This window comes from Gossypium raimondii, chromosome 13, assembly GCF_025698545.1.
Source record: "Gossypium raimondii isolate GPD5lz chromosome 13, ASM2569854v1, whole genome shotgun sequence".
Lineage (NCBI taxonomy): Eukaryota > Viridiplantae > Streptophyta > Magnoliopsida > Malvales > Malvaceae > Gossypium > Gossypium raimondii.
This window is the reverse complement of record NC_068577.1, coordinates 46,826,210-46,848,842: the sequence shown is the minus strand read 5'-3', so window position 1 is coordinate 46,848,842 and position 22,633 is coordinate 46,826,210. Positions and strand designations below refer to the sequence as shown.

At 33.8% G+C, this 22,633-nt stretch overlaps 3 protein-coding genes and 1 long non-coding RNA gene across 16 annotated transcripts; 3 read left to right on the top strand and 1 right to left on the bottom strand.

Moving 5' to 3' along the window:
• The first annotated feature begins 1,373 nt into the window (after positions 1 to 1,373).
• LOC105782847 (uncharacterized) lies at positions 1,374 to 5,017 on the top strand. Of its 10 annotated transcripts, none has more exons than XR_008192891.1 (7): positions 1,374 to 1,698; positions 2,085 to 2,231; positions 2,299 to 2,406; positions 2,727 to 2,835; positions 3,029 to 3,090; positions 4,478 to 4,531; positions 4,647 to 5,017. XR_008192891.1 is itself a non-coding variant. In XM_052626791.1 (6 exons), the coding sequence occupies exons 3-6, from the start codon at positions 2,115 to 2,117 to the stop codon at positions 4,729 to 4,731; spliced, it is 345 nt and encodes a 114-aa protein (XP_052482751.1). In that variant the 5' UTR covers positions 1,376 to 1,590; positions 1,707 to 1,753; positions 2,085 to 2,114; the 3' UTR covers positions 4,732 to 5,017. The 10 variants fall into 10 exon arrangements, 6 of the variants coding, with proteins under 6 accessions (XP_052482751.1, XP_052482750.1, XP_052482753.1 ...); XR_008192890.1 differs by having other exon boundaries at positions 3,024 to 3,090; XR_008192888.1 differs by having other exon boundaries at positions 2,727 to 3,090.
• Positions 5,018 to 8,828: 3,811 nt separating this feature from the next.
• On the top strand, positions 8,829 to 9,878 carry LOC105782850 (uncharacterized). The gene is made up of 2 exons (XR_001129930.2): positions 8,829 to 9,173; positions 9,411 to 9,878. It is a non-coding gene; the product is annotated as an uncharacterized LOC105782850 (long non-coding RNA).
• A 470-nt stretch (positions 9,879 to 10,348) lies between these two features.
• Positions 10,349 to 13,142, top strand: LOC105782849 (uncharacterized). Its single transcript, XM_012607894.2, has 9 exons — positions 10,349 to 10,536; positions 10,737 to 10,868; positions 10,950 to 11,023; positions 11,121 to 11,226; positions 11,399 to 11,467; positions 11,813 to 11,877; positions 11,971 to 12,069; positions 12,389 to 12,488; positions 12,726 to 13,142. The coding sequence occupies exons 2-9, from the start codon at positions 10,809 to 10,811 to the stop codon at positions 12,786 to 12,788; spliced, it is 636 nt and encodes a 211-aa protein (XP_012463348.2). The 5' UTR covers positions 10,349 to 10,536; positions 10,737 to 10,808; the 3' UTR covers positions 12,789 to 13,142.
• Positions 13,143 to 18,025: 4,883 nt separating this feature from the next.
• On the bottom strand, positions 18,026 to 22,606 carry LOC105783073 (probable bifunctional methylthioribulose-1-phosphate dehydratase/enolase-phosphatase E1). Of its 4 annotated transcripts, XM_012608258.2 has the most exons (12): positions 22,434 to 22,606; positions 22,175 to 22,325; positions 21,812 to 21,907; positions 21,551 to 21,670; positions 20,997 to 21,086; positions 20,666 to 20,854; positions 20,319 to 20,474; positions 19,359 to 19,508; positions 19,181 to 19,282; positions 18,697 to 18,806; positions 18,491 to 18,609; positions 18,026 to 18,279 (listed from the first exon to the last, which is right to left on the bottom strand). In XM_012608258.2, exons 2-12 carry the CDS (start codon positions 22,277 to 22,279, stop codon positions 18,188 to 18,190), a joined length of 1,329 nt encoding a protein of 442 aa, XP_012463712.1. In that variant the 5' UTR covers positions 22,280 to 22,325; positions 22,434 to 22,606; the 3' UTR covers positions 18,026 to 18,187. The 4 variants fall into 4 exon arrangements, with proteins under 4 accessions (XP_012463712.1, XP_012463713.1, XP_052482358.1 ...); XM_012608259.2 differs by lacking the exon at positions 21,812 to 21,907 and having other exon boundaries at positions 22,434 to 22,605; XM_052626398.1 differs by lacking the exon at positions 22,434 to 22,606 and having other exon boundaries at positions 21,812 to 21,964; positions 22,175 to 22,311.
• Between the last annotated feature and the right edge of the window lie 27 nt (positions 22,607 to 22,633).

Genomic DNA, 22,633 nt, shown 5'->3' with positions numbered 1-22,633 from the left:
TCAATTTATTTCTAATTGAATATTTAAAATCTTCAGAAAAAAATAATAACACGTAGAAATAATTTGAAAATAGAACACATGGAACAATTAAAATACCATTATTTAAAATAATTTTAAAGTTTTTTGGGTATATGATTAATTTAAGATTTAAGGCCGGTTTAGGAGTTACTGTTTTAAGGTTTAGGGAGTATGGATTTAAGGATTATGGATTAGGGATTGTGGTTTAAGGGTTGAGATTTAAGGTTTAGGGGGTTAGTGGTTAGGGGTTTAGGGGTTAGATGTTATGGGGTTAAGAGTTAGGGATTTAGGGTTTATGAGTTCATGGGTCAGGTTAGGGTTTTGGGTTTAGATTAATTATTTTTTAATTTATTTTTAAATATTTTTTTTAATTTATATATTAAATAATTTCATATATAATTGAAAAAGATAAGATAGTATTAATTTTAAAATAATTAATTAATTATTATTATAGTTTAGGGTTGATATGGTTTACGGTATATGGTTAATTTAATATTTAAGGCAAGTTTAGGAGTTACTATTTTAAGGTTTGGGGATTATATATGGATTTAGGGATTATAGTTTAAGTGTTAGGATTTAAGGTTTAGGGATTAAGAGTTAGGGTTAGGGGTTAAGAGTTAGGATTTAGGGTTTCAAGGATCAAATTAAGGTTTAAGGTTTAGATTAATTAGTTTTTAATTTATATATTAAATATGTTATTATATAATTGTAAAAGAGATAATAATAAATTTAATATATAGAAATTATGAGTATAGTTTATATTATTTAAGAGATATATAATAGATAGACTTTATATATATTGAATGGTTAATTTAGGGTTTAAGGTTTATTTGAGATTTGTTAAATGATACAATTTTATACAATTAATTAATGTTTTTATATTTAAAATATTTAATTTAAACCATTTGATATATTTGATATGGATATATAGGTAATTATTTAATTTGGATAGGACCAAATTATAAGAAAAAATACAAAAATAAAAATGAAATAAAAAACTAAAATTTATAATATTATCTAATTCTTGTAAATATTACTTAAAATTTTAATAATTCTTTATGTAAAATTTATATAAAAGATACACTAATTGAATATAAAAAATATACGAGCTTTAGCGGCGTTTTCAACAAAAAAATGCCATTACTATGTATTAAAATTTCCCAACTTTTCAATAGAATAATTTAAATTTTTTAGTGGCGTTTTCAAGAAAAACGCCGGAAAATGTAAACATTACCTGCGTTTTGATAAAAAACGCCGCAAACATGTATTGTAATTTTTCAATACAGTGTCGTTTTGATAAATTTTTTAGTGGAGTTTTTTCTTAAAACGCCGCAAATGTGGAAGGAAATAAAAGGTAAAATCCCGCTCACTCCCAAAAAATGATTTTTGGTTACCCGCTCATTACTCCCTCTTCTTCTCATCTCTGTCGGTCGCCCTAAATCCCCCAAATAAGAGTTTGTTTTTCTTCAGCTGAAATCCCCCAAATAGAAATCGGACCGAGCAGCTTTGCATCAAGGAAGAAGAAGAGTCGGGAAAGCACAAGCAGTTAAGTTGCCCTCATGGCTTGTGAAGGCGAGTATTTTTGGCATGTAATTCAGCTACAAAATTTTCAGTATTATGGAACCATTTATGTTGGGTTGATTTATTGGGATTAACTCTTGCGCTTCACGGTGGTCGTAGGTAAGCAGGCAGTAAACAGGAAAAATTATTTTGAGTCCCGCGGTTCCCGTCAAAGGTCCTCAAGCTTTAAGCTTTGTTAATCTTTTCCTTCTCTCGCGCAAGAATAAATAAATAAATATATTGCTACAGTATAGTCGTTTTAGATGTTATGTGTAGCAGTGTTCTCTATATATAGATATTTACATTTTGTGATTCCTAGCAGCTCAAGCTAAAGGATAAAGTGTAGTCCTAAAGCTTCTTGGTGTATCCTTGTGTGTTCCTTATTCAGCTAAAGGCTAAACCCTCTTCTTGATTATTTAAGGAGGATTTCTGCTTCTTCCCTAGTTATGATGACATAAAATTCCCAAACAAACTTGAAGGTGATTTATATATCCTCACTTTTGCAGCATCTACTTCGACTGCATTCCATCCAAAGCATGTCTGGAGAATCTTCTAAGCAGCTGAAGAAAAGAGGTCGACCAAATCATTTTCCAACCGGCAACCAAAAGACGAACAAGAGAATCACGGATCAAAAAGCTCGACTGGAAAACAGGGTTAGAGCCTTTTGCTTTCAGGTTTCAGCTATGAATAAATGTATGACTAAAAAATCTTTACTCTCAGGAAATTGTAGTGAAACTTACAGAAGCAGGCCCAATTGTTAAGCAGCTCTTGGAACCCTTTAGCAGCATCAATGAAGGCAACTTGCTGCAGACAGTTACATATATACGGGTAAGTCATGATGCCTTATAGGTTTCTATATGTTACTGAATTTGCAGCTTGGTAATATTATTTTTGATGAACCATACAATACAACAACATCAAGTTTCAAGTATGGGATTTAGGAAAGTTATCGTTAATAAATCTGAAATAGCAGCTGATGTAGTTTATACAAATGGAGTTCAATTTAATTTATTGAATCATTGAAATTTGCCTTAATCCTTTTACTTAAAATTGAATCATTGAATTTCATTTTTGATCCTATAGTTATCTGGTTGGCCTGCTTGCATTGGCATCCTATATATTTTGAGCTCAATATTCCCACTTTGCAGCACCAGCTAGTCTACTATATATTTGATTATTGACAGCGAATATGATGGGTGGATGGAGATTGATTTTGCCTTTTTAGCCCCGACCCTTGCTTCAAGCTCCACTACTGGGGTCTGGCTTCCAAAACTATGATTTCGTCATTCTTGATTCTTGAAGCAATGTTGTTGAAGATTCTTTGCATCCTAAAGACATTTGTTTTAGATTCTTATTTACTGATTCCTTTCTATTTAATGGATGTTTAATTATGTATGCTTGAAAACATATAACTAGTATATCTTTTAACTCTTACCGTGTGTTAGGAAAGAAGATTTGCTGTCTTGGTATCATCATTACTATCTAGCCAAACCAAAGATCATGTTACTCATGGTAACTCCCTAATCTTTTAGTTTAGTTTACAGTTATATATCAATTCAACTAATCATCTTCTTGAAGTATTAGACATTCTAGTTATAATTTGCAACAGTAGGAAATTGGGGCATCTAGTGCTTGTTTTGCTTGGGGGCTGTAAAAAGTTTTGCATCATAAAGTTCTTAAGCATTATACTTTCATGACTGTTTATGATGAAAAAGTTTTCTTCAAAGTATATCATGGTTATGCTTACTTTTAATATATATTTTTCATAATCTAAATTCTTATAAAATCTCAGTCAGGGATTTTTAATGTTCTCATTTCCCTTTTTCTACTGGATCTGTAAGAAGTTTTTTTCATGTTTTTATTTTTGGCGAAGAAGTTTATCATGGATGAAACTTGATGTAATGATGAAATAAGTTGTTCATTGTGGTTGCTTGGTTGGTGACTTTCTATCCTAACATCTAGATACTTGAAAATAAGTATATGCTTTTTAATTTAATGCGTGCCTTAAGAGTTTGTGCTTGTAATCTTAACTGCGAAAGGGAATGATATGGAGAAATGTTTAAAAGCTTATATAACTGTAGCTCAACATGAACATGAAAATTCTTAAATAGCTGATAGTTATGGGCACTCGAAGTAGGACAAGGACATTACCAAATCAAATTAGTTTATGATTTTTTTCCATTACTTTCAACCAGACTTATTTTTCTTAATGTTGTTAAGTGAATTTAAAATCCCCCATATAGTTTGCTTTATGACCCCTCGGTTTTTAAAGTTTCACAATTTACTTCATATTCGTTATTTTAACCCTGTTTATAAAATCTAAAAACTCTATTATATAAATCAGAAAATGCCCCTCCCCAGCACAAAAATAATTAGAATCATGTTAATGAGTTGATATGTAGGGATTTCTTTGACTGGTTAGAGCAATTCTTATGAAATACAAAAATTACAAATGATTCTTTTTAGTAAAAAACAAAGGAAGATTAGTTGATGATGACAAGCTAACAATTAGTTTATGATGATAAGATTGATATTGTGAGCTATTAGGAGTGGTTTTATTTTTAGTGATTTGAACTTCATCTAGTGTAGCCAAGCTAACAACTAGTTATCTTTTTTGTGAAAAGAAAATTCTTTGCTCTGTTCTTATTTTATTTAAGATGTTATATGTTAGAAAATATTGACCATTGTAGATGAGCAAAAGAGGCAATGGCTATGGCCAGAGGAAGGCAGAAAATCTTTCTGGTTTTGAATTTGTGAAAAAACTGATGCATAGTTGACTGCTTACGTGTGTCAGAGGAAATTAGAATCCTAACACAGATATTTTCTGCCTTATGCTGTCTATACGGTACCACATCCCAAAGGCCGTTTATTTGCTAATGCTTGTGGTATTTTCTTTCAGCTATGTTTTTGATGGGCAGCCTCCAGATTTGAAAAAACAAGAGCTTGCTAAGCGGTACTTTATTGCAAATTATTCAAATTGTTTTTTTGATGGTTTCCTTCAATATGACCGGAGCTTGATGAGTAGAATGTTGATTTTTCATAATTTTTATACTAAATTTGTTATGTAGTTACTCAAAGAGGGCAGATGCTACTGAGGATTTGCAAGAAGCCATGTTGGTATTTTTCTTTGGTCAAACATGGAGTGATAAGTAAAGTTTTCTTTTGTTGTTTCACCACTACGGAAATTAAGGTGCTATTGTTTTTATTATTAGACTGGAAATAAGGAGAACATTGAAAAATTAAATATGTAGCCAAAATTTTGTCAGCTGTCAGTAGTAGATACTCGTAGAGTTCAATCAATTCAACGCTGCAAGAAAACGGAAGCGTATCTATAATAACCGTATTTGTAGTAGTACTAATTTTTGTTATATAATAATGAAAGGAATATATGTTCTTTTCCCATATAATGAAATTTATTTATTTATTTTTTGTTAGGAAATTTAATTGTTTATGTTAATTTATTTATTTATTATAGGTGAATGTTGAAATTTATTACTATAATTTATTTTACTTTTATTGTTAATGAAAAGTAATACATTCAAAATAAAATTTGACCTTTCCATTTGTTATTACAAAAATTTATTTAATAAAAATGTTTAGCGGAATGGCACTTTTAGCGGTGTTTGTGAAAAAAGCGTCGCTAAAAGTCATGATCTATAGCGGCGTTTATAAAAAAAAACGCCGCTAAAGATCTTGATCTATAACGGCGTTTGTGTAAAAGCACCGCTAAAGGTCTTGATCTATAGCGGCGTTTGTGTAAAAGCGCCGCTAAAGGTCCTGATCTATAGCGGCGTTTGTGGGAAAAGCGCCGCTAAAGATCATGGTCTTTAGAGGCGTTTGTGGGAAAAGTGCCGCTAAAGTTAGCGACGCTGTCATTAGCGGCGTTTTTGGCGGCGCTTCTCAAAGAAGCGCCGCTAAAGGCCTAAAAAAGCGCCGCTAAAAGCCTATTTTGGTGTAGTGGTCGTACCGGAATCCTCGACTAAAAAGGGAAAAGATAAAGTCGACGTGAAATAGCTCAGAATTTCTGGTTTGTATTTCTATAATCTGAATTTAGTTGTTAATTGTTATAATTTAATTTAATGTATATGGTAAGTGTTGAGGTGAGAACTATTGTGTTTTGCAATTGAAATGGATTGTTTAGTATGTGATGAATTTATTGAATTTATATTGATTGAATTGGTATATATATATTGAATATATTGATTTTTTGAATTGAAATGAATATTGGTTGTATCTGAAAAGTGAATTGAAACCATATTAACTGTATCGGGCTGAGTCGAATATAGATAGGATGCCATAGGATTGGAAGAGTTCAGGGATTTCTTTGACTTCGAGTCGATGAGACACTAGATGTCAATTTACTACTTCGGATTAATTCGATGAGGCACTGGGTGCCAATTTACTTCGATTTAACCGATGAGACCTGGGTGTCAAGTTATTACTTCGAATTATCCAATGAGGCACTGGGTGCCAAACTGGTGTGTTTGGTTGGATCCGTGTATCTGTCTGAGTCTGAGTCGTGCTAATAGGGGTAAATGAATAATAAAGTTTTATAATTGATATTGAAATGGTATGGTATAAGAAATGGAAGTGAAATAATGAATTCAAAACAAAATATGAAATATGTTGCAAATATAAGGAATATATGAGTTATATACCCATGAAATGACTATGGAATGAATATTGCAATTGTATAATAAAATGTGAAATAAATTTTGAAAAGCTATTTATATAGCAAGTATGAGAATTAAGATATTTGTGAAACAAAAAAAATGATATGGTTGTTGTAATAATTAAATATAAATGTGTTTATATTTCAATTGTATATTTATAATTTCTTATCTTTAAATATTCTGATTATAGAAATACCACTGAGTTTTGATTGCCGATTCAGTATCCAACAACGATCCTGAACTCAAATGTAGTGATGTTTATCCTTTGTGCGGCACGTACCTAGGGTGTCTAAATAATAGTTATTTTGTGGTTTGATTGTAAATGAGGTTATAAGTTTAATTTTGGTTGGTTTTATACATATAAATATGTGTTTATTTTTCAATCCATATTATGGCCTAGTAAATTGAACTAAATCTAGATAGGTGTATGTGAATTTAATTCTATGTTTAAGTGCTCACGAACTAGGCAAATTAATTTAGATTTGGTATGTTTATAATTTGGATTAAAATGATGCTTTGATGACTTGTTTTGATGATATGAAATGTTTGAAATTTCTGTCTGTTTGATCTGTAAGCTCCGGTAATGCTCCGTAACCCAATTTCGGTGAGGAATACGGGTTGGGGGTGTTACAAATATGAGATGTGAGATATATGTATATATAGAACCATGAATAGGTTTACAACTTGTTCCTAGACAATGTGAGATTCCTTTCTCTTTTAACTAAAAACATAAGATTAAAGGCTACACTATATTTTATAAATTTTTTACAAAACAATTACTATACTTTTTTTATATTTTGTTAACATTTTCTCATATTATAAAATTATCTTTTGATATCTTTAATCTCGTTGCATTTTAGAATTGTTAGCATATACAAAAGGACTATTAAAAAAGAAGAATAAATTGCACATATGAAACTTGTACATACAATACTCTTCTATTCAATTTTAAATGTTTGAAGTTAATATCCATGCAATTCTAATTTTAAAAATAATTTTCTATTATTTAAATTTAGAAGTTATACTTTTAATTAATTAATTATTTTATATTATGAATGTTTGATTAATAAATAAATGGTGAGTATTTGGTACTCAAATAGTATATTTTTTGTAATTTTAAAAAATGGTATATCTTTTTAAATATTTATTTATTTTAATATTTTACTGTATTCATTAATTTTTAATCCTAATTTTAATTTAATTTTCATCACCTAATGAATGCTGATAAATTTATTTCAGATGTATTTTGACTAGATATATAATCTATTTAAACATAGTATATAATTATGTTAAATAAGTTTTTTTATAGAAATATATAATATACATAAAATATAATAATTATTTTTCATATTTTTATATCTAGAGTAAATTATATTAGTAGTCACTTAACTATGATTTTTTGGCTATCGAAATATAAAACTTACAAAATGATCACTCAATTATTAGTAATTTTTAAATATTTAATTTTAATATTTTACCATACTCATTTTATATTTTATATTTTTTACTTATAGAGTTTAAAAGTTTTATTTATAATGTAACAAATGTTAACTTTTGTAAAAATTTAAACTCTATAAGTAAAAAAATATAAAATATAGTGTAGCTTTTAGCCTTATATTATTAGTTAAAAGAGGAAGGAATCCCACATTATTTAGGAGCAGGTTGCAAACCTATTCATAAGTCTATATATACATATATCTCATATCCCACAATACTTAAGAAAACAAGGAAAATAAGAATTTAGGTCTATATAAAGATCTGCTTTATAAGTTTTATTTCTAAATTAATTGGTGACACCTTAAAATTAAAAAAATTGGTGTTGCCATTTTGGGACTTTATAAAAGCTTGTTTTTGTAAATTTTCAAAAAAAATTAGTCTACTTTTATAATATTTAAAAAAATGGCCTTTTTTGAAAATTTAATCTTAGAACGGGCAAAAACACGCCCACTCGTTTATTATTAATATTTTCTCTTTTTCTCTCTATTTTCTATCAATAAAATTGTGATACTGCCATCTGTTCCTGATACCCATATAAAATTATAAAATTATCGTCAAAGCTCTGATATCAAACACATTGTCTCATTCACTGCTGTGCTCTCTAAATAAGCTTATGAAACACTTCCCATCTTTCACAATTCCCCGTTTACTGCCACTGTTGTTGATATAGCCATTGCAAAAAACAAAGGCTCTTCCTTTATATATTGCTAGAGCCAACCTGTTCAATATGGACAAGACAAACTGTTATCGTACAATTTTTTGCGTTCTTTATTATCTCCCAAAATGTTGCTTTCCATTTTCATTGATTTTTTTCAACCTTTTTAACCATAATTATTAATTAACGAAAGAATATTAAATTAGTCTCTGTATTGTGATCTCCATCAATGACTTCATGTTGGCTTCGCAGGACGCAGTCATTCAAAACCGTAGAAGCATCGCTTCGTGTTGATGCTCTTGCTAGTGCACGATTTAAGATTTCTAGATCTAAACTAGTTAATTTGACAAGGTATATTCTCGGGTTGATGCTCTAGCTTAATCTCTTCTTGACTTTGGGTCTATTTTACTCTGACTCTAGATTTCTTGAGTGCCTGTGCATGACACCCATGTCTGAAGAATATTCTGATATGAGCATGATGATATGACTCTCAAAGAACACTTTCAATAAAGGAAAGAACTTGGAAAAGAGAACTGAACATACCCATGTTCAACATATACCCACATCTCAGAATCACATTTGAGTCCGAGTAACATAGCTTTTAGTTGCAAAATGCATGAAAGATTGAGCTGATGGACGTTTGTTTTTCTATTTTGTTTTGGTCTTATAGCAACGGAGATGTACGCGTAAATTGGACAACTGTCACAAAAAATGGAACAACTCTCAAGACCGGTGACATTGTCTCTGTTAGTGGGAAAGGAAGACTAAAGGTGAGTGAGTGTTCGGTTTGAGAAATCTTTGCCGTCTAGTAATATGTTTAGCATATATTACTTTGACATTTCATTTCCCTCGAGTGCTTGAATCCGACTCCAACGCATAGATGTAGGGTACAATCCTCCAAATACATGAAAAAAACATAATAATAATAAAAAAGCATCTGATATTACTTGGGAGTCCGAGTAAGGTAGGTTTAGCAAACTGATACATTGCAGTTTGGTTTTGTACAGATTGGAGAAATTAACAGTACAAAGAAGGGAAAGTTTTCTGTGGAACTCATTCGGTATTTGTAGGGTTTTAGAAGACAAGCAATTGAGTAAAAGGATGATTTGGAGTTTAGGCAATTGAGGATACACATTGTGATGTTTCTAACTAAACAAGGGATTCTCAAATATCAGAAGCCATAGAAAAGAAAAAAAGGAATTGCATTACAAGGAGTCTGGCTCATGTATCAAAGCTGTGAATTCCAAGACAAATGCCAGCTTCTTGCATGGCATCTGAGGGTCATAGGAAAACTCAACACTTGAGTGCATTAGAGGCATCCAGAATATTCATATAATTTCTTTTAATAATCAATCATTTTGGTTTTATGTATTTAGTATTAATTGTATTGTTAAAATATTGGAATTTGAATAATATATGATGATTCAAAAAAACAATATTTTATTAATAAATATTGAAAATAATTAAAATTTCAATATCTATTACTAGAAAATAACAAATAGTAACAAATAGAAAATAACATCTAGGGATGAAGCATGCACTGCAACTCGTATCATTATGTGGACGTTTTACCTCCGAGTGAAATATGCCAATTATTTCAAATGCATTTTGTTAAGGAAGAATGAATGCTTGTTAACCTCAGCTCGATATCAAAATATATTGCCATCCTTAATGAATGCACACCTAGGGCATTGACCACAATTCCAATTCAACTTTTTATTATTCCTAGAACTAGAGTTTATACGCAAGGCAACTTATAGTAGTAGTTGTTTCTTAGAATTATCAATTTATCACAAAGTTATTGCACATTAAACATATGCAATAGCCACCATTACCATGGCTGCTGAACCTGTACTTTAGCATTGTTAGTAAGCTGTAGGATTAACTTCTGCAAAGTCCAGCTTCTTCAACTTTTCAGTTGTTTTTTGCCATATGTACATGTTTCAGCAAATGGGACGTATGCATATACGACAGTGCTGATTTTCTAGTCAAGTAACATCCTATTTAAAATTTTGAAATGCACACACAGGGTTATGTCACATTGCCCAAGTTATAAAGGGGGATAACGATGTTTTACTTAAAGGAGTAGGAGATAAGAGTGCTATCGAAGAAGTGAAACATATACTTGATACGGTATTCTCATTGCCCTTTTTCCATATCTTCCTTTAGTAGCCTATTGTTTCTTTGGTTTGGTCCTTGCCTTTTGTACCTAGTCAAATTCATCTGATTCTCTAATTAATTTTGTTTCTTTGCTATAGATAACTGGTAGAAAAGTTCCTAGCTCTGTCTGTTTAACTTCTCTTCTATTTGGAATTTATTTTATGCGCTTTTAGGCTAGACGTGCAGCAACCAGAAGAGAGGTATTCCATACAGATTTTCTAACCCCACCAGTATTAAAGGAATCCATGATTGTTCTGCAAAAACTGGCTGATGTTAAGGCAGTTGCACAGGGGGGGTATCCTCAGGTCAACCAAATGGATTCAGTTTACTTCTCCTTCATTGATTTCTTTGGTTATACAAGTTGATGAATCTCCGTGATCCTTTAGGCTGAGCGTTGCCGTCTTTCTATTGGACATTCAGAAGTATTGACCAATGATCCTAATGTAGTTGCAGCAATAAAGTAAGTAATATCCTTCATTGTCAAGAGCTGGTAACGATTAGTGCTAGAATCAAATACAATTAAATACAATATGCATATTTGGTTTTTTCTTTGTCAGTATCTCGGGAAACTTCAGCTTTCAACCTTGTTCTCATGGTGACTTCCTTGGTGCAATTCTTGGTAAAGGTATTGCTAGGGAGAAGCTTGGGGATATTATCTTGCAGGTATTCAGATGGTCAATTGCAGATTAGGCAATTTAGAACTTGGGTTTACTTTAAAAGCCCCGGTTTAATTTCTTTCATTAAGATAATTTATACCTGCCTCCTAAACCAGCAAAGAAGTTTTCTCTGCATCTAATATATTACCAGGCTGTAACCTATGTTGACTGTTAACTAGGGAGAAAAGGGAGCTCATGTCGTGATTGTTCCTGAACTCGTTGACTTTCTTATGTCGACACTGGACAAGGTGAACTTTTTTCCCCTTGGATACGCTCAATGACTGCCATAATTTTAAATTTAAATCTTTTTCCACTTTTTCGGGTAACAGTAACAGCATTATTTCTGGCTGTCTATTATCACAGTAACCTTGCAGTGAAATTTTTATTCTTGCACACTGTTAGTATCACATTAAAATCAATATATTGTCTGTCATGTTTGTTTGTTTTTAGTGGTAAATAACACTCATATTCTTGTAATGTCTGTAACGGTTAGGGAGTCTCCAAAGGCATGAGCTAATCTTGCCGTATTGCAGTAAAAAGAATTGTGGGTGAAATCCTCTCCAACTCTTTTTGTTATGTGTTTCCTTTTGCAGGTTGCTAATGTATCAGTATCATGTACACAGATACCTCTGCTTGCACTTGAATATGAGCCACCAAGGTGCAATCACTCATGATGCTCATCAGTTTTTATCTCAATCTTATGGTACCTATTGCTGTGATATCCATCAATGACTTCATGTTGGCTTTGCAGGACGCAGTCATTCAAAACCGTAGAAGCATCACTTCGTGTTGATGCTCTTGCTAGTGCAGGATTTAAGATTTCTAGATCTAAACTAGTTAATTTGATAAGGTATATTCTCGGGTTGATGCTCTAGCTTAATCTCTTCTTGACTTTGGGCCTATGTTACTCTGACTCTTGATTTCTTGAGTGCCTGTGCATGACACCCATGTCTGAAGAATATTCTGATATGAGCATGATGATATGACTCTCAAAGAACACTTTCAATAAAGGAAAGAACTTGGAAAAGAGAACTGAACATACCCATGTTCAACATATACCCACATCTCAGAATCACATTTGAGTCCGAGTAACATAGCTTTTAGTTGCAAAATGCATGAAAGATTGAGCTGATGGACGTTTGTTTTTCTATTTTGTTTTGGTCTTATAGCAACGGAGATGTACGCGTAAATTGGACAACTGTCACAAAAAATGGAACAACTCTCAAGACCGGTGACATTGTCTCTGTTAGTGGGAAAGGAAGACTAAAGGTGAGTGAGTGTTCGGTTTGAGAAATCTTTGCCGTCTAGTAATATGTTTAGCATATATTACTTTGACATTTCATTTCCCTCGAGTGCTTGAATCCGACTCCAACGCATAGATGTAGGGTACAATCCTCCAAATACATGAAAAAAACATAATAATAATAAAAAAGCATCTGATATTACTTGGGAGTCCGAGTAAGGTAGGTTTAGCAAACTGATACATTGCAGTTTGGTTTTGTACAGATTGGAGAAATTAACAGTACAAAGAAGGGAAAGTTTTCTGTGGAACTCATTCGGTATTTGTAGGGTTTTAGAAGACAAGCAATTGAGTAAAAGGATGATTTGGAGTTTAGGCAATTGAGGATACACATTGTGATGTTTCTAACTAAACAAGGGATTCTCAAATATCAGAAGCCATAGAAAAGAAAAAAAGGAATTGCATTACAAGGAGTCTTGTTGAGAATAATTCAAAATAATATTGGTGGGATGTTTAGAAAATCTTGGTAGTATCTTGGTAGTTTCAGATTTTCTAGTTTGACTAAATAATTTGTTAGCTATTTTTATCTTAAGTTAGTTTTCATGTAAGCCTATAAATATAGGCATTTATTCTTTGTTTTTTACTCATTCAGAATTCATTAATAAGAGAGCAACTTTCCTACATATTATTCTATCTTTCTCACGTTTTATTCTCCAACAATTTTGGCATCGGAGCTAGGTTGGATCCTTTAGGCAATTGAGTGAAAGTGAGGTTTGGGTCCATTAGGGTCTTTGGGAAACACGAGAGAAAAGAGTGAGTGTTTTTGGAATGGCATCAGCTGGTTTTTCTTCCTCTGAACCACTCATACCCATTTTCAATGGTGAGAAATATGAGTGGTGGAGCATCAAGGTGAGGACATTGCTCAAATCGCAAGAGCTATGGGACTTGGTGGAGTACGGGTTCGTTGACATACTTGAACCGATGAAGAAGAAGATAGGAGGTTGAAAGAAGTCGGAAAAATGATGCTAAGGCATTGTTCATTATCCAAAAAGCGCTTCATGACTCTATTTTCTCTCGAATTGCAAAGACAACCACATCGAATGAAGCATGGTCAATCTTGCGAAAGAATATCAAGGTGATTCAAGAGTCATAGTAGTGAAATTACAATCACTACGACGTGATTTTGAGACCTTAATGATGAAGAATGGTGAATCAATTGCTGATTTTTTGTCACGAACAAGGACAATAGTCGGTCAATTGCGCTCCTATGGTGAGAAAATTTCAGACGAGACAATTGTAGCAAAAGTCTTATGAAGCTTAACGACAAAATTTGATCATTTTGTGGCTGCTATAGAAGAGTCCAAAGATCTGTCAGTTCTTTCCGTTGATGAACTGATGGGATCTCTTCAATCTCATGAGGCGAGAATCAATAGATCAGCAGAAAGGAGTGAAGAGAAGAGTGAAGAGAAGGCATTTCAAGTGAAAGGTGACAATAACCGTTCAACAAATAGAGGACGAGGAAGAGGAGGATTTCGTAGAGGTCGTAGCGGTGGCTATGGCAGAAGCAGAGGCAAAGGAAGGTATGATGGACAAAGGCAATCGAATGAGCAAGGTAACACAAAAAATGGCATTCAATGTTACCATTGCAATAGATATGGGCATGTAAAAGCTGATTGTTGGTATAAAGATCAAAAAATGAATTTTGCATCAGAAAGTGAGGAAGAAAACAAGCTTTTTATGGCTTGTATTGATACTAACCATAAGTCAAGTGATTGGTGGTTTGTGGACAGCGGTTGTTCGAATCACATGACGGGTACCAAATCCTTATTCAAGGAGCTCGACGAGTCACAAAAGCTAAAGGTGCAACTTGGAAACAAAAGGGAGATGCAAGCTGAAGGAAAAGGCACTGTGGAAATCGTTAATAGCCATGGAGAAGGAAAAATGTTGGACAATGTTCAGTTTGTTCCTGATTTAGGATACAATTTATTGAGTGTTGGACAACTAATGGCTGGTGGATATGCTGTCGTATTTGATGATGATGCATGTATCATCAAAACAAAAATCGAGCAAATGAGTCCATGTCAACATGACACCAAACAAGATGTTTCCGTTGGATGTTTCAAACATGGAGAACTTTGTTCTTGCTGCAAGTACAAAGGATGACTCGAAGCTATGGCATTTGAGGTATGGTCATCTCAATATTAAAGGCCTGAAATTACTGAGTGATAAAGGTATGGTTCTTGGACTACCGAAAATTGTCTCTCTTGATTTATGTGAGGGGTGCATTTATGGAAAGCAAACTAGGAAGCCATTTCCTGTTGGAAAAGCATGGAGAGCTACTGAATGTTTAGAATTAATTCATGCTGATCTATGTGGTCCTATGCAAACCGAGTCCTTGGGTGGGAGCCGTTACTTCTTGCTGTTTACTGATGATTATAGTCGCATGAGCTGGGTGTATTTTTTGGAAAACAAGTCAGAAACTTTTGAAAAGTTCCAGAAATTCAAGGTTATGGTGGAGAATCAAAGTGGCTGCCATATCAAAGTTCTTCGCACAGATCGAGGTGGAGAGTTCATGTCCAAAGAGTTTAATATGTTTTGTGAGGACAGTGGCATCCATAGGGAGTTAACAATTCCTTACACTCCGAAAGCGAAATAATTGTCATTGAGCGGAAGAACCGAACTGTTGTGGAGATGGCAAGAAGCATGTTACAAGCGAAGGACTCTCAAATCGGTTTTAAGCGGAAGTGTGGCAACATCTGTCTATCTACTGAATCTCTCACCAACAAGGGCTGTCATGAACAAAACTCCATATGAAGCTTGGTGTGGTAGGAAACCTAATGTAAGTCATTTAAGAATTTTTGGGTGTGTTGCATACGCTTTATTAAATTCTCATGCTCGTAAAAAGCTTGATGAAAAGTCTGAAAAATGCATTTTCATTGGTTATTGTACTCAATCCAAAGCATATAGATTGTATAACCCTCATAGTGGAAAATTTACAAGTAGAAGAGATGTAGTGTTTGATGAAAATGCAAGCTGGGATATGAGTGTAGAACAGGTACAACAGGAGATTTCTTTTCCCATCAAAGATTCTATAGATAAAAAGGAGGAGCCTGCACCAGCAATATCTACAACACTTGAAGAATCTTCTGACGAGCCAATTCCACTAAGGAGATCAACAAGGGTCAAAAAGCCAAATCCGAAATATGCTGATGACACTTATGCATCCTGCCAATTTGCCCTAGCCGTTTGAGATCCTCAGTATTATGAAGAAGCTGCGATAAGGAAGAATGGAAAAGGCAATGATGGAGGAGATACAATCCATCGAAAAGAATAGAACTTGGGAGATGGTCGACTTGCCGGAAGATAAAAATGCAATTGGTTTGAAGTGGGTGTTCAAGACAAAATTCGGTGCAGATGGAAGCATCCAAAAGCACAAAGCTCGTCTTGTAGCGAAAGGTTATGCACAAAGAATATGGTATTGATTTCAAGAAACTTTCTCTCCAATGGCTTCGGTTCAAACGGTGAGGCTTGTTCTAGCAATAGCTGCACAATTGCAATGGCTGCTTTACCGGTTTGATGTCAAATCGCGTTCCTCAATGGAGATCTACAAGAGGAAGTTTACGTAACACAACCGAAGGTTTCATAGAGAAGGAAATGAAACAAAAGTTTACAAGCTGAAAAAGGCGTTGTACGGATTGAAGCAGGCCCCTCGAGCATGGTACAACAAGATCGATGGGTATTTTCAGAAGAAAGGGTACATGAGAAGTGAGAACGAGCCCACCTTGTATGTGAAAAAGGAAGGTAAAAATGATTTCATCATTGTTTGTCTTTACGTTGATGATATCATTTATACTAGTTCCTCTAACTTACTTGTTGATGAATTTAAGTCTCAAATGATGAATGAATTTGAGATGTCCGATATGGGTTTATTACATTATTTCCTCGGTCTTGAAATTCATCAAGCTGATGATGGAATTTTTATCTCACAAAGGAAATATGCCAAGGATCTTCTCAGTAAATTTAGTATGCTTAATTGCAAGCCTGCAGCTACACCCATGAATATCAATGAAAAATTGCAGCAAGAGGATGGAGAAGAAATGGTAGATGCAAGGAGGTTTAGAAGCTTGGTTGGAGGTTTAATCTATTTGACTCACACTAGACCCGATATTGCATTTCCTGTTGGTGTTATTTCCAGGTTTATGCAGCAACCTTCAAAGGTTCATTATGGAACAGCAAAACGAGTCTTGCGATACATTGCTGGAACTTCGGAGTATGGCATATGGTACTCAAAAACTTTAGATTTCAGATTGTGTGGGTTCACAGACAGTGATTGGGCAAGTTCTCTAGATGATAGAAGAAGTGTATCAGCATTTGTTTTTACTCTAGGTTCTGGGGTGATCACATGGAGTTCTAAGAAGCAAGCTACAACAGCATTGTCAACCTCAGAGGCTGAATATGTAGCAGCAACTGCAACAGCTTGTCAAGCCATTTGGCTAAGGAGAATGTTAACCGATCTCCAACAAGAGCAGAAATGTGCAACTACCATATTTTGTGACAACAAATCCACTATCTCTATGACAAAGAATCCAACATTTCATAGTAGAACAAAGCACATAGATATTCGTTATCATTTCATTCGAGATTTGGTAGCAAAAGAGGAGATATCTTTGGAATATTGCAACACTGAAGAGCAGCTGGCAGATATGTTAACAAAAGCATTATCAAAAGAGAAGTTTTGCTATTTTAGAAGTTTACTTGGTGTCTGCAACTTTGAATTAAGGGGGAGTGTTGAGAATAATTCAAAATAATATTGGTGGGATGTTTAGAAAATCTTGGTAGTATCTTGGTAGTTTCAGATTTTCTAGTTTGACTAAATAATTTGTTAGCTATTTTTATCTTAAGTTAGTTTTCATGTAAGCCTATAAATATAGGCATTTATTCTTTGTTTTTTACTCATTCAGAATTCATTAATAAGAGAGCAACTTTCCTACATATTATTTTATCTTTCTCACGTTTTATTCTCCAACAAGTCTGGCTCATGTATCAAAGCTGTGAATTCCAAGACAAATGCCAGCTTCTTGCATGGCATCTGAGCGTCATAGGAAAACTCAACACTTGAGTGCATTAGAGGCATCCAGAATATTCATATAATTTCTTTTAATAATCAATCATTTTGGTTTTATGTATTTAGTATTAATTGTATTGTTAAAATATTGGAATTTGAATAATATATGATGATTCAAAAAAACAATATTTTATTAATAAATATTGAAAATAATTAAAATTTCAATATCTATTACTAGAAAATAACAAATAGTAAAAAATACTTTTCATTGACTTATCTAAATATTAGAAAATATCTTCTTCTTTTTTTTGGGGGATGTTTATAGTTTTAGAAATTATACGAAAAATAATTTGAGATTTATTGTAGTGATCTTTTACTTTGTTTTAGTGATCTGAAAGGAAATGAATTGATTTATGGTAGTGATCTTTTATAATTATTACATTTTCACAAAATAATTTATATAAAAAGGAAAAAAAAGAAAAGAAAAGAAAGGAACTTGGATGAATTTAACCGATCCAAACATGTAAAAAAAGACTTTGTATCCAACATTCACAGGTGACGATCAATACAGGGTTGCTACAAAATCATGATTTATTGCATCCAAAAGTTACTTATTACAAGTGCATGGAAGGCCGATATTATTACAGAAATGCCAAACTTCTATCAGATCTCCAGGAAAGAGTTGATAGTCTTGAATCCATGGTTCTCCGGAAGAGGACCGTTTCCCGATCTGATGGAGATTACAACCTCCAAACCTACCAAATGGATAACATGAAAAACAGTAATTGATAAACAAAGGGTATGCAAGGATGTGCAGAGTAAAATTTAGAATTGTTCTTATACTAATTCGTAACGGTCTAAGCTGTCGGGTTGTGATTCTGAAAGCAAAATAAGTCTAAAACACGAGCCAGAATCAGCAGGATTAGAATACGGACACCGGCAAAGAAAAAAAGATCAGTACACTACCTGCAGCTTTTGCAGCCGTGGCTTCTTGATAGACATCGGTCACAAATAGTATATCGGATGGCTTATCAACTCCCAATGACTCAGTGATTTCGACATAACTTCGTGTTTCTCTTTTATATCTGCAAGCAAGGCAAGGTGAAATGGAGTGTCACTTTGAGTTAAAATTTTGTGATAAGCATAAAGCAAAACAAAGTAAAAAGACTTACCCTACTGCGGTGTCGAAAAATCCAGATAAATACTTCCTCAAATCACCGTAGTTTGTATTTCCGAATATAAGCCTCTGAGCCAATCTGCTACCACTAGAATATATGTATACCTGTGATGAAAGAGGAAGCAAAGATAAGCATTGAAAATTGAACTTTCTATAAGTAACCGAGAACTTAGCTGAGTAAGATCCTGTCCATAAACCAATCCCAATGATAATGTTTCGGTTTTACCTCATGGATATACATGACTTCTAGTAAAAAAGAGAAAATGGCAGCTGTATGCCAAGGGATGATACAGCTTCATGACAACACGATAGGACATGAACATACATTAACTTGAGCTTAGATCTAGACTAGGTCCGAGTGGACACCTATGCGGGAGCAAATGCACAGAAACATATTCAAAACGTAGACCAAATACCGTATCCAGAACTACATTCAAAAAATGAAATTGTAAAGGAGTAAAGGAAATTCGTAATAATACCTTTATACCCAGTGCATGCCACTTTTCGAGAGCTTCTGGTACATCATCAAAAACTACTCCTTCAAGCTCGTTATTCTCAAATCCAGTACGCCATATATGACCCTATTTAACTTCATATTAGTCCTTTCTCGAAGGTAAGCTCCAAAAATGTATTATCTTTCAATTCATGTTCGCTTACTTGCAATTGCTTTAAGGCAGTAATTTTTCGATCAGCTTTTATCATTGCTTCGACATTAGCCACCAAAGAAGCAATCACCTTCTCTTTTCCTGCATCTTCCGAGGGGATAGGTACAGCACCAAGAACACCTTGCTTCAAGTCATCTTCAACCTGTGGAAAACATGTTATAGGCGGATAATTTAGGAGTCAATCAGGACTTCCTTGGTTGCTAATTTGTAAGATACACAATCTCACTACCTTAAACACAGAAAACGAGCTGAAGAAGTATCCTTAAATTCCTTCAGGTTTTCTAATTCTATACACATGCCTCAAATGCATGTCAAGCAAACAGATACTCCAGCAAAAAGCCCGGGCTTTCACATATAAATCAACAGTAAAATAACAGATGATTAATGATGATAATAGATGGTAATTTCATATATACTACAAAGGTTCCAAGTATTGTTGAAATTAAAAAGGTTCTGAATTCACAGATAATGATGGTTCAAGAGTAAATGCATTATATCACACAAACTAGACCATTGTATGTTCTTATTTCAGGTATATCACACGAGTTCGAAGCATATGATTTGAGGGAAAGAAAATGAGTGTTGATTGAATTTTGTCTAGGCATCAAGACAAAAGGTTGGCCAATCCTCATACATCCGACCATCAATTTTATCTAGGCATCAGTAGGCAGTTCACTAGTAAGAAGCAATGAATTGTAGTTCACTGCTAGAGCTTAACCAAGGAAGCAGGCACATAATTACCGGTCAGAAGCATTCTGTGATCCTAGTGAATGGGCCATACAATCTCAATTCTCCGAGAAGTAAAGTTCATACGGTCATTTGTGCCTAACTCTTAAAATTAATTCTTTAATGTATTAAAAGGTAATTGCCTTGAGGAAGCAAAGCAAACAATTTGCATCGGATTTGCAGCAGAAGATCATAAAAGGTCAAAAGATCCAAAGAAAAATCTTACTTGAGAACGTAACAACTTAATATCATCTTGAGTTTCAGCACTATCGTAAGTTGCAGACAAATGCCTCCCAACATTGTCTCGGGCATAGGGAAAGAGAACATCTGTTACAAATGAAATAGGAGTTGTAGTTCCTTCAATGTCAAGCACAACGCAGCGCTGCAACGGTAAAAAAAACAATGTACAGTGAGAGAGTGTTTGATAAATGAAAGTAACAATTTTCTTGTTAAGCAATAAAACAATCAAGAGTCTACAACAATGTTATCCCAACATTAGAGATTTTTGTTAGAAGGAAACACACGTCTAGAAAACCCAGAATTTGTCCGATTTTAGAGAAAATATGTGCTTACTGGATATGGCTGGAGTTTAAAATTCGAATCCACTGTCCCAGCCTTCGTAGCCACCCTTTTTATCACGCTATTGATGCTTGAAAATCCTTTAACATTCTGAATGGGGCCATGATCTGGAGTAGACCAGTCTAAGCCTAGATGATGGTGTTTGATAGCAGCAGCATCAAAGAGGTAATGATAACATTCAGCCTGAAATAGTATGTCACTGCTGAAGTAAGAAACACATACGACCAACGCAACATGTAAGAATCTGTATTACTGGGAAGGAGCATTGGAAAAGCCAAAAGAGAGAAACCAAGATGCATATTCTGAAATTTCAAGTTTCACATACCTGAGTTTTAGCACTGATCCATGAGTCACCCCATACGTATATGCCATGATGGCGAACAAGCACAGCAGTTGTCTTAGGATACACTTCAATCTGAAAATCAATAAAGTGAACTTCAATATAGTGAAGACAACATTGTAATTGGACAAAGTCAAGCATAACGAATGATTTAGCATATGCAAGATGAATTTCTAGTGAGCTTCAATTCAGAGACTCAAGAAAGGTTGTTGATAACTATGTTGCTCTGACTTGGGGGAAAGTATTGGATATAGGCGTGTGTCCAATACGGGCATGCTCAAATTTTTCAATGTTTTTCTATATATTTGAAGTATAATACACCCATAACCGTGTCTGAATCCATGTTGGACATGGATACTTCAAGAAAATGAAGAATTGAAGTAATAAAGGTGAATCAAGTGCAACCAGGAAATAGACTCATATACTGCTTGTTGATATAGAATACTCATTAATATTTTTCAGCCACATGAAAATCTATGATCATCATGAAAGTCAATCTCATAGTTCCTATTGACGAGATGAACACAAAAGAAACATACAGCTTTGGCAAGGGAATCCGTGAGATCATTTTCATAGGCTGTGTTCTCAATTATTGGGATTACAAGTTCGTCATAGTAACCATGCCCCTGAATTCCTTTTATCATTTCCATATGAGTGATCTGCAAATGTCCAAAAGGGAATAAGTAAATCAATCGCTGAAAGAGAAAGAACAAAGAGAAGACACTGGAGAAGGAAATTAAAAGCAAGGGAAAGACAGAAAGCTCACTTTAGCAAAATATTTCGGTCAGGGAAAAACTTACGCGAAACTCTTTTGAAAGTGAATTTATCATTGTTACAAGACATGATTCCATTCCATGACTGTGGATAACCGGTCCACCATCACGCATATCATATGTCTGAGATACTTACACTATAAGCACTCGTTTTCTCGTAAAAACTTATCAAAGGTCATGCTGAAAAGAAATATTATGTTTAAAAGTAAAGCATATCACAAGAGCATACTATCCTAACAAATGCTATAACATCAAAAATAGGATCATTATCACCTCAGTAAATTCCAGATTACAATTTCAAAAAAAAAAAAAATACTCGGTAAAATAAACTACAGGTTTGATTAAACAATGCCAAATAATAGTTTTCAGAAAAGCAGATATAATAGTTGCCTTCATGAAAAGAGGAGCACAATTGGAGCACTTGGGAGGCTTATGAGGATATGGCTTTGGCGAAGGTGAAGATATGATAGACCAGTCTCCTGATAACACATACATGACTAGAAGCGTGTCAAAAAAGGAGACTCCCGGACTTTACTTTGGCCTGAATCAGAACGGAAAAAAAAACCCATATACAAGAATAGAACTTTAGCAAACAGATAAAAAGAACTTTAACATTTAATCGTGATAATTTATGGGATTTTTAACATACCTGTCTTCTTTGGAGTCGATTCGCTTATATGAAGATGATGATGCTGGGGTTTTTTTGCAGAGAACGAAATACAGAGGCAAAGGTAAGGTAAGGACGGTAAATGAGAAGGGAAAAAAGGGATAAATGGGGAAGAAAATAAAGGGGATATGAGTGTCTGCCTAAGAACGAAAAAAAAAAAGTTAATGTATTATATAGTTATA

What these genes read in the sequence shown, in the direction of transcription:
- LOC105782847 (XM_052626791.1), top strand. Translation starts at nt 2,115, where the DNA reads ATGTCTGGAGAATCTTCTAAGCAGCTGAAGAAAAGAGGTCGACCAAAT. An exon ending in AAGCTCGACTGGAAAACAGG is followed by an intron (nt 2,232 to 2,298) that starts GTTAGAGCCTTT and finishes CTTTACTCTCAG; the next exon opens with GAAATTGTAGTGAAACTTAC. An exon ending in AAACAAGAGCTTGCTAAGCG is followed by an intron (nt 4,532 to 4,646) that starts GTACTTTATTGC and finishes TTTGTTATGTAG; the next exon opens with TTACTCAAAGAGGGCAGATG.
- LOC105783073 (XM_012608258.2), bottom strand. Translation starts at nt 22,279, where the DNA reads ATGTATGTGTTATCAGGAGACTGGTCTATCATATCTTCACCTTCGCCA. An exon ending in TTAAGTTGTTACGTTCTCAA is followed by an intron (nt 19,509 to 20,318) that starts GTAAGATTTTTC and finishes TGTTTTCCACAG; the next exon opens with GTTGAAGATGACTTGAAGCA. An exon ending in CTGCCTTAAAGCAATTGCAA is followed by an intron (nt 19,283 to 19,358) that starts GTAAGCGAACAT and finishes GAAGTTAAATAG; the next exon opens with GGTCATATATGGCGTACTGG.
- LOC105782849 (XM_012607894.2), top strand. Translation starts at nt 10,809, where the DNA reads ATGATTGTTCTGCAAAAACTGGCTGATGTTAAGGCAGTTGCACAGGGG. An exon ending in TTGGGGATATTATCTTGCAG is followed by an intron (nt 11,227 to 11,398) that starts GTATTCAGATGG and finishes ACTGTTAACTAG; the next exon opens with GGAGAAAAGGGAGCTCATGT. An exon ending in GTGGGAAAGGAAGACTAAAG is followed by an intron (nt 12,489 to 12,725) that starts GTGAGTGAGTGT and finishes GGTTTTGTACAG; the next exon opens with ATTGGAGAAATTAACAGTAC.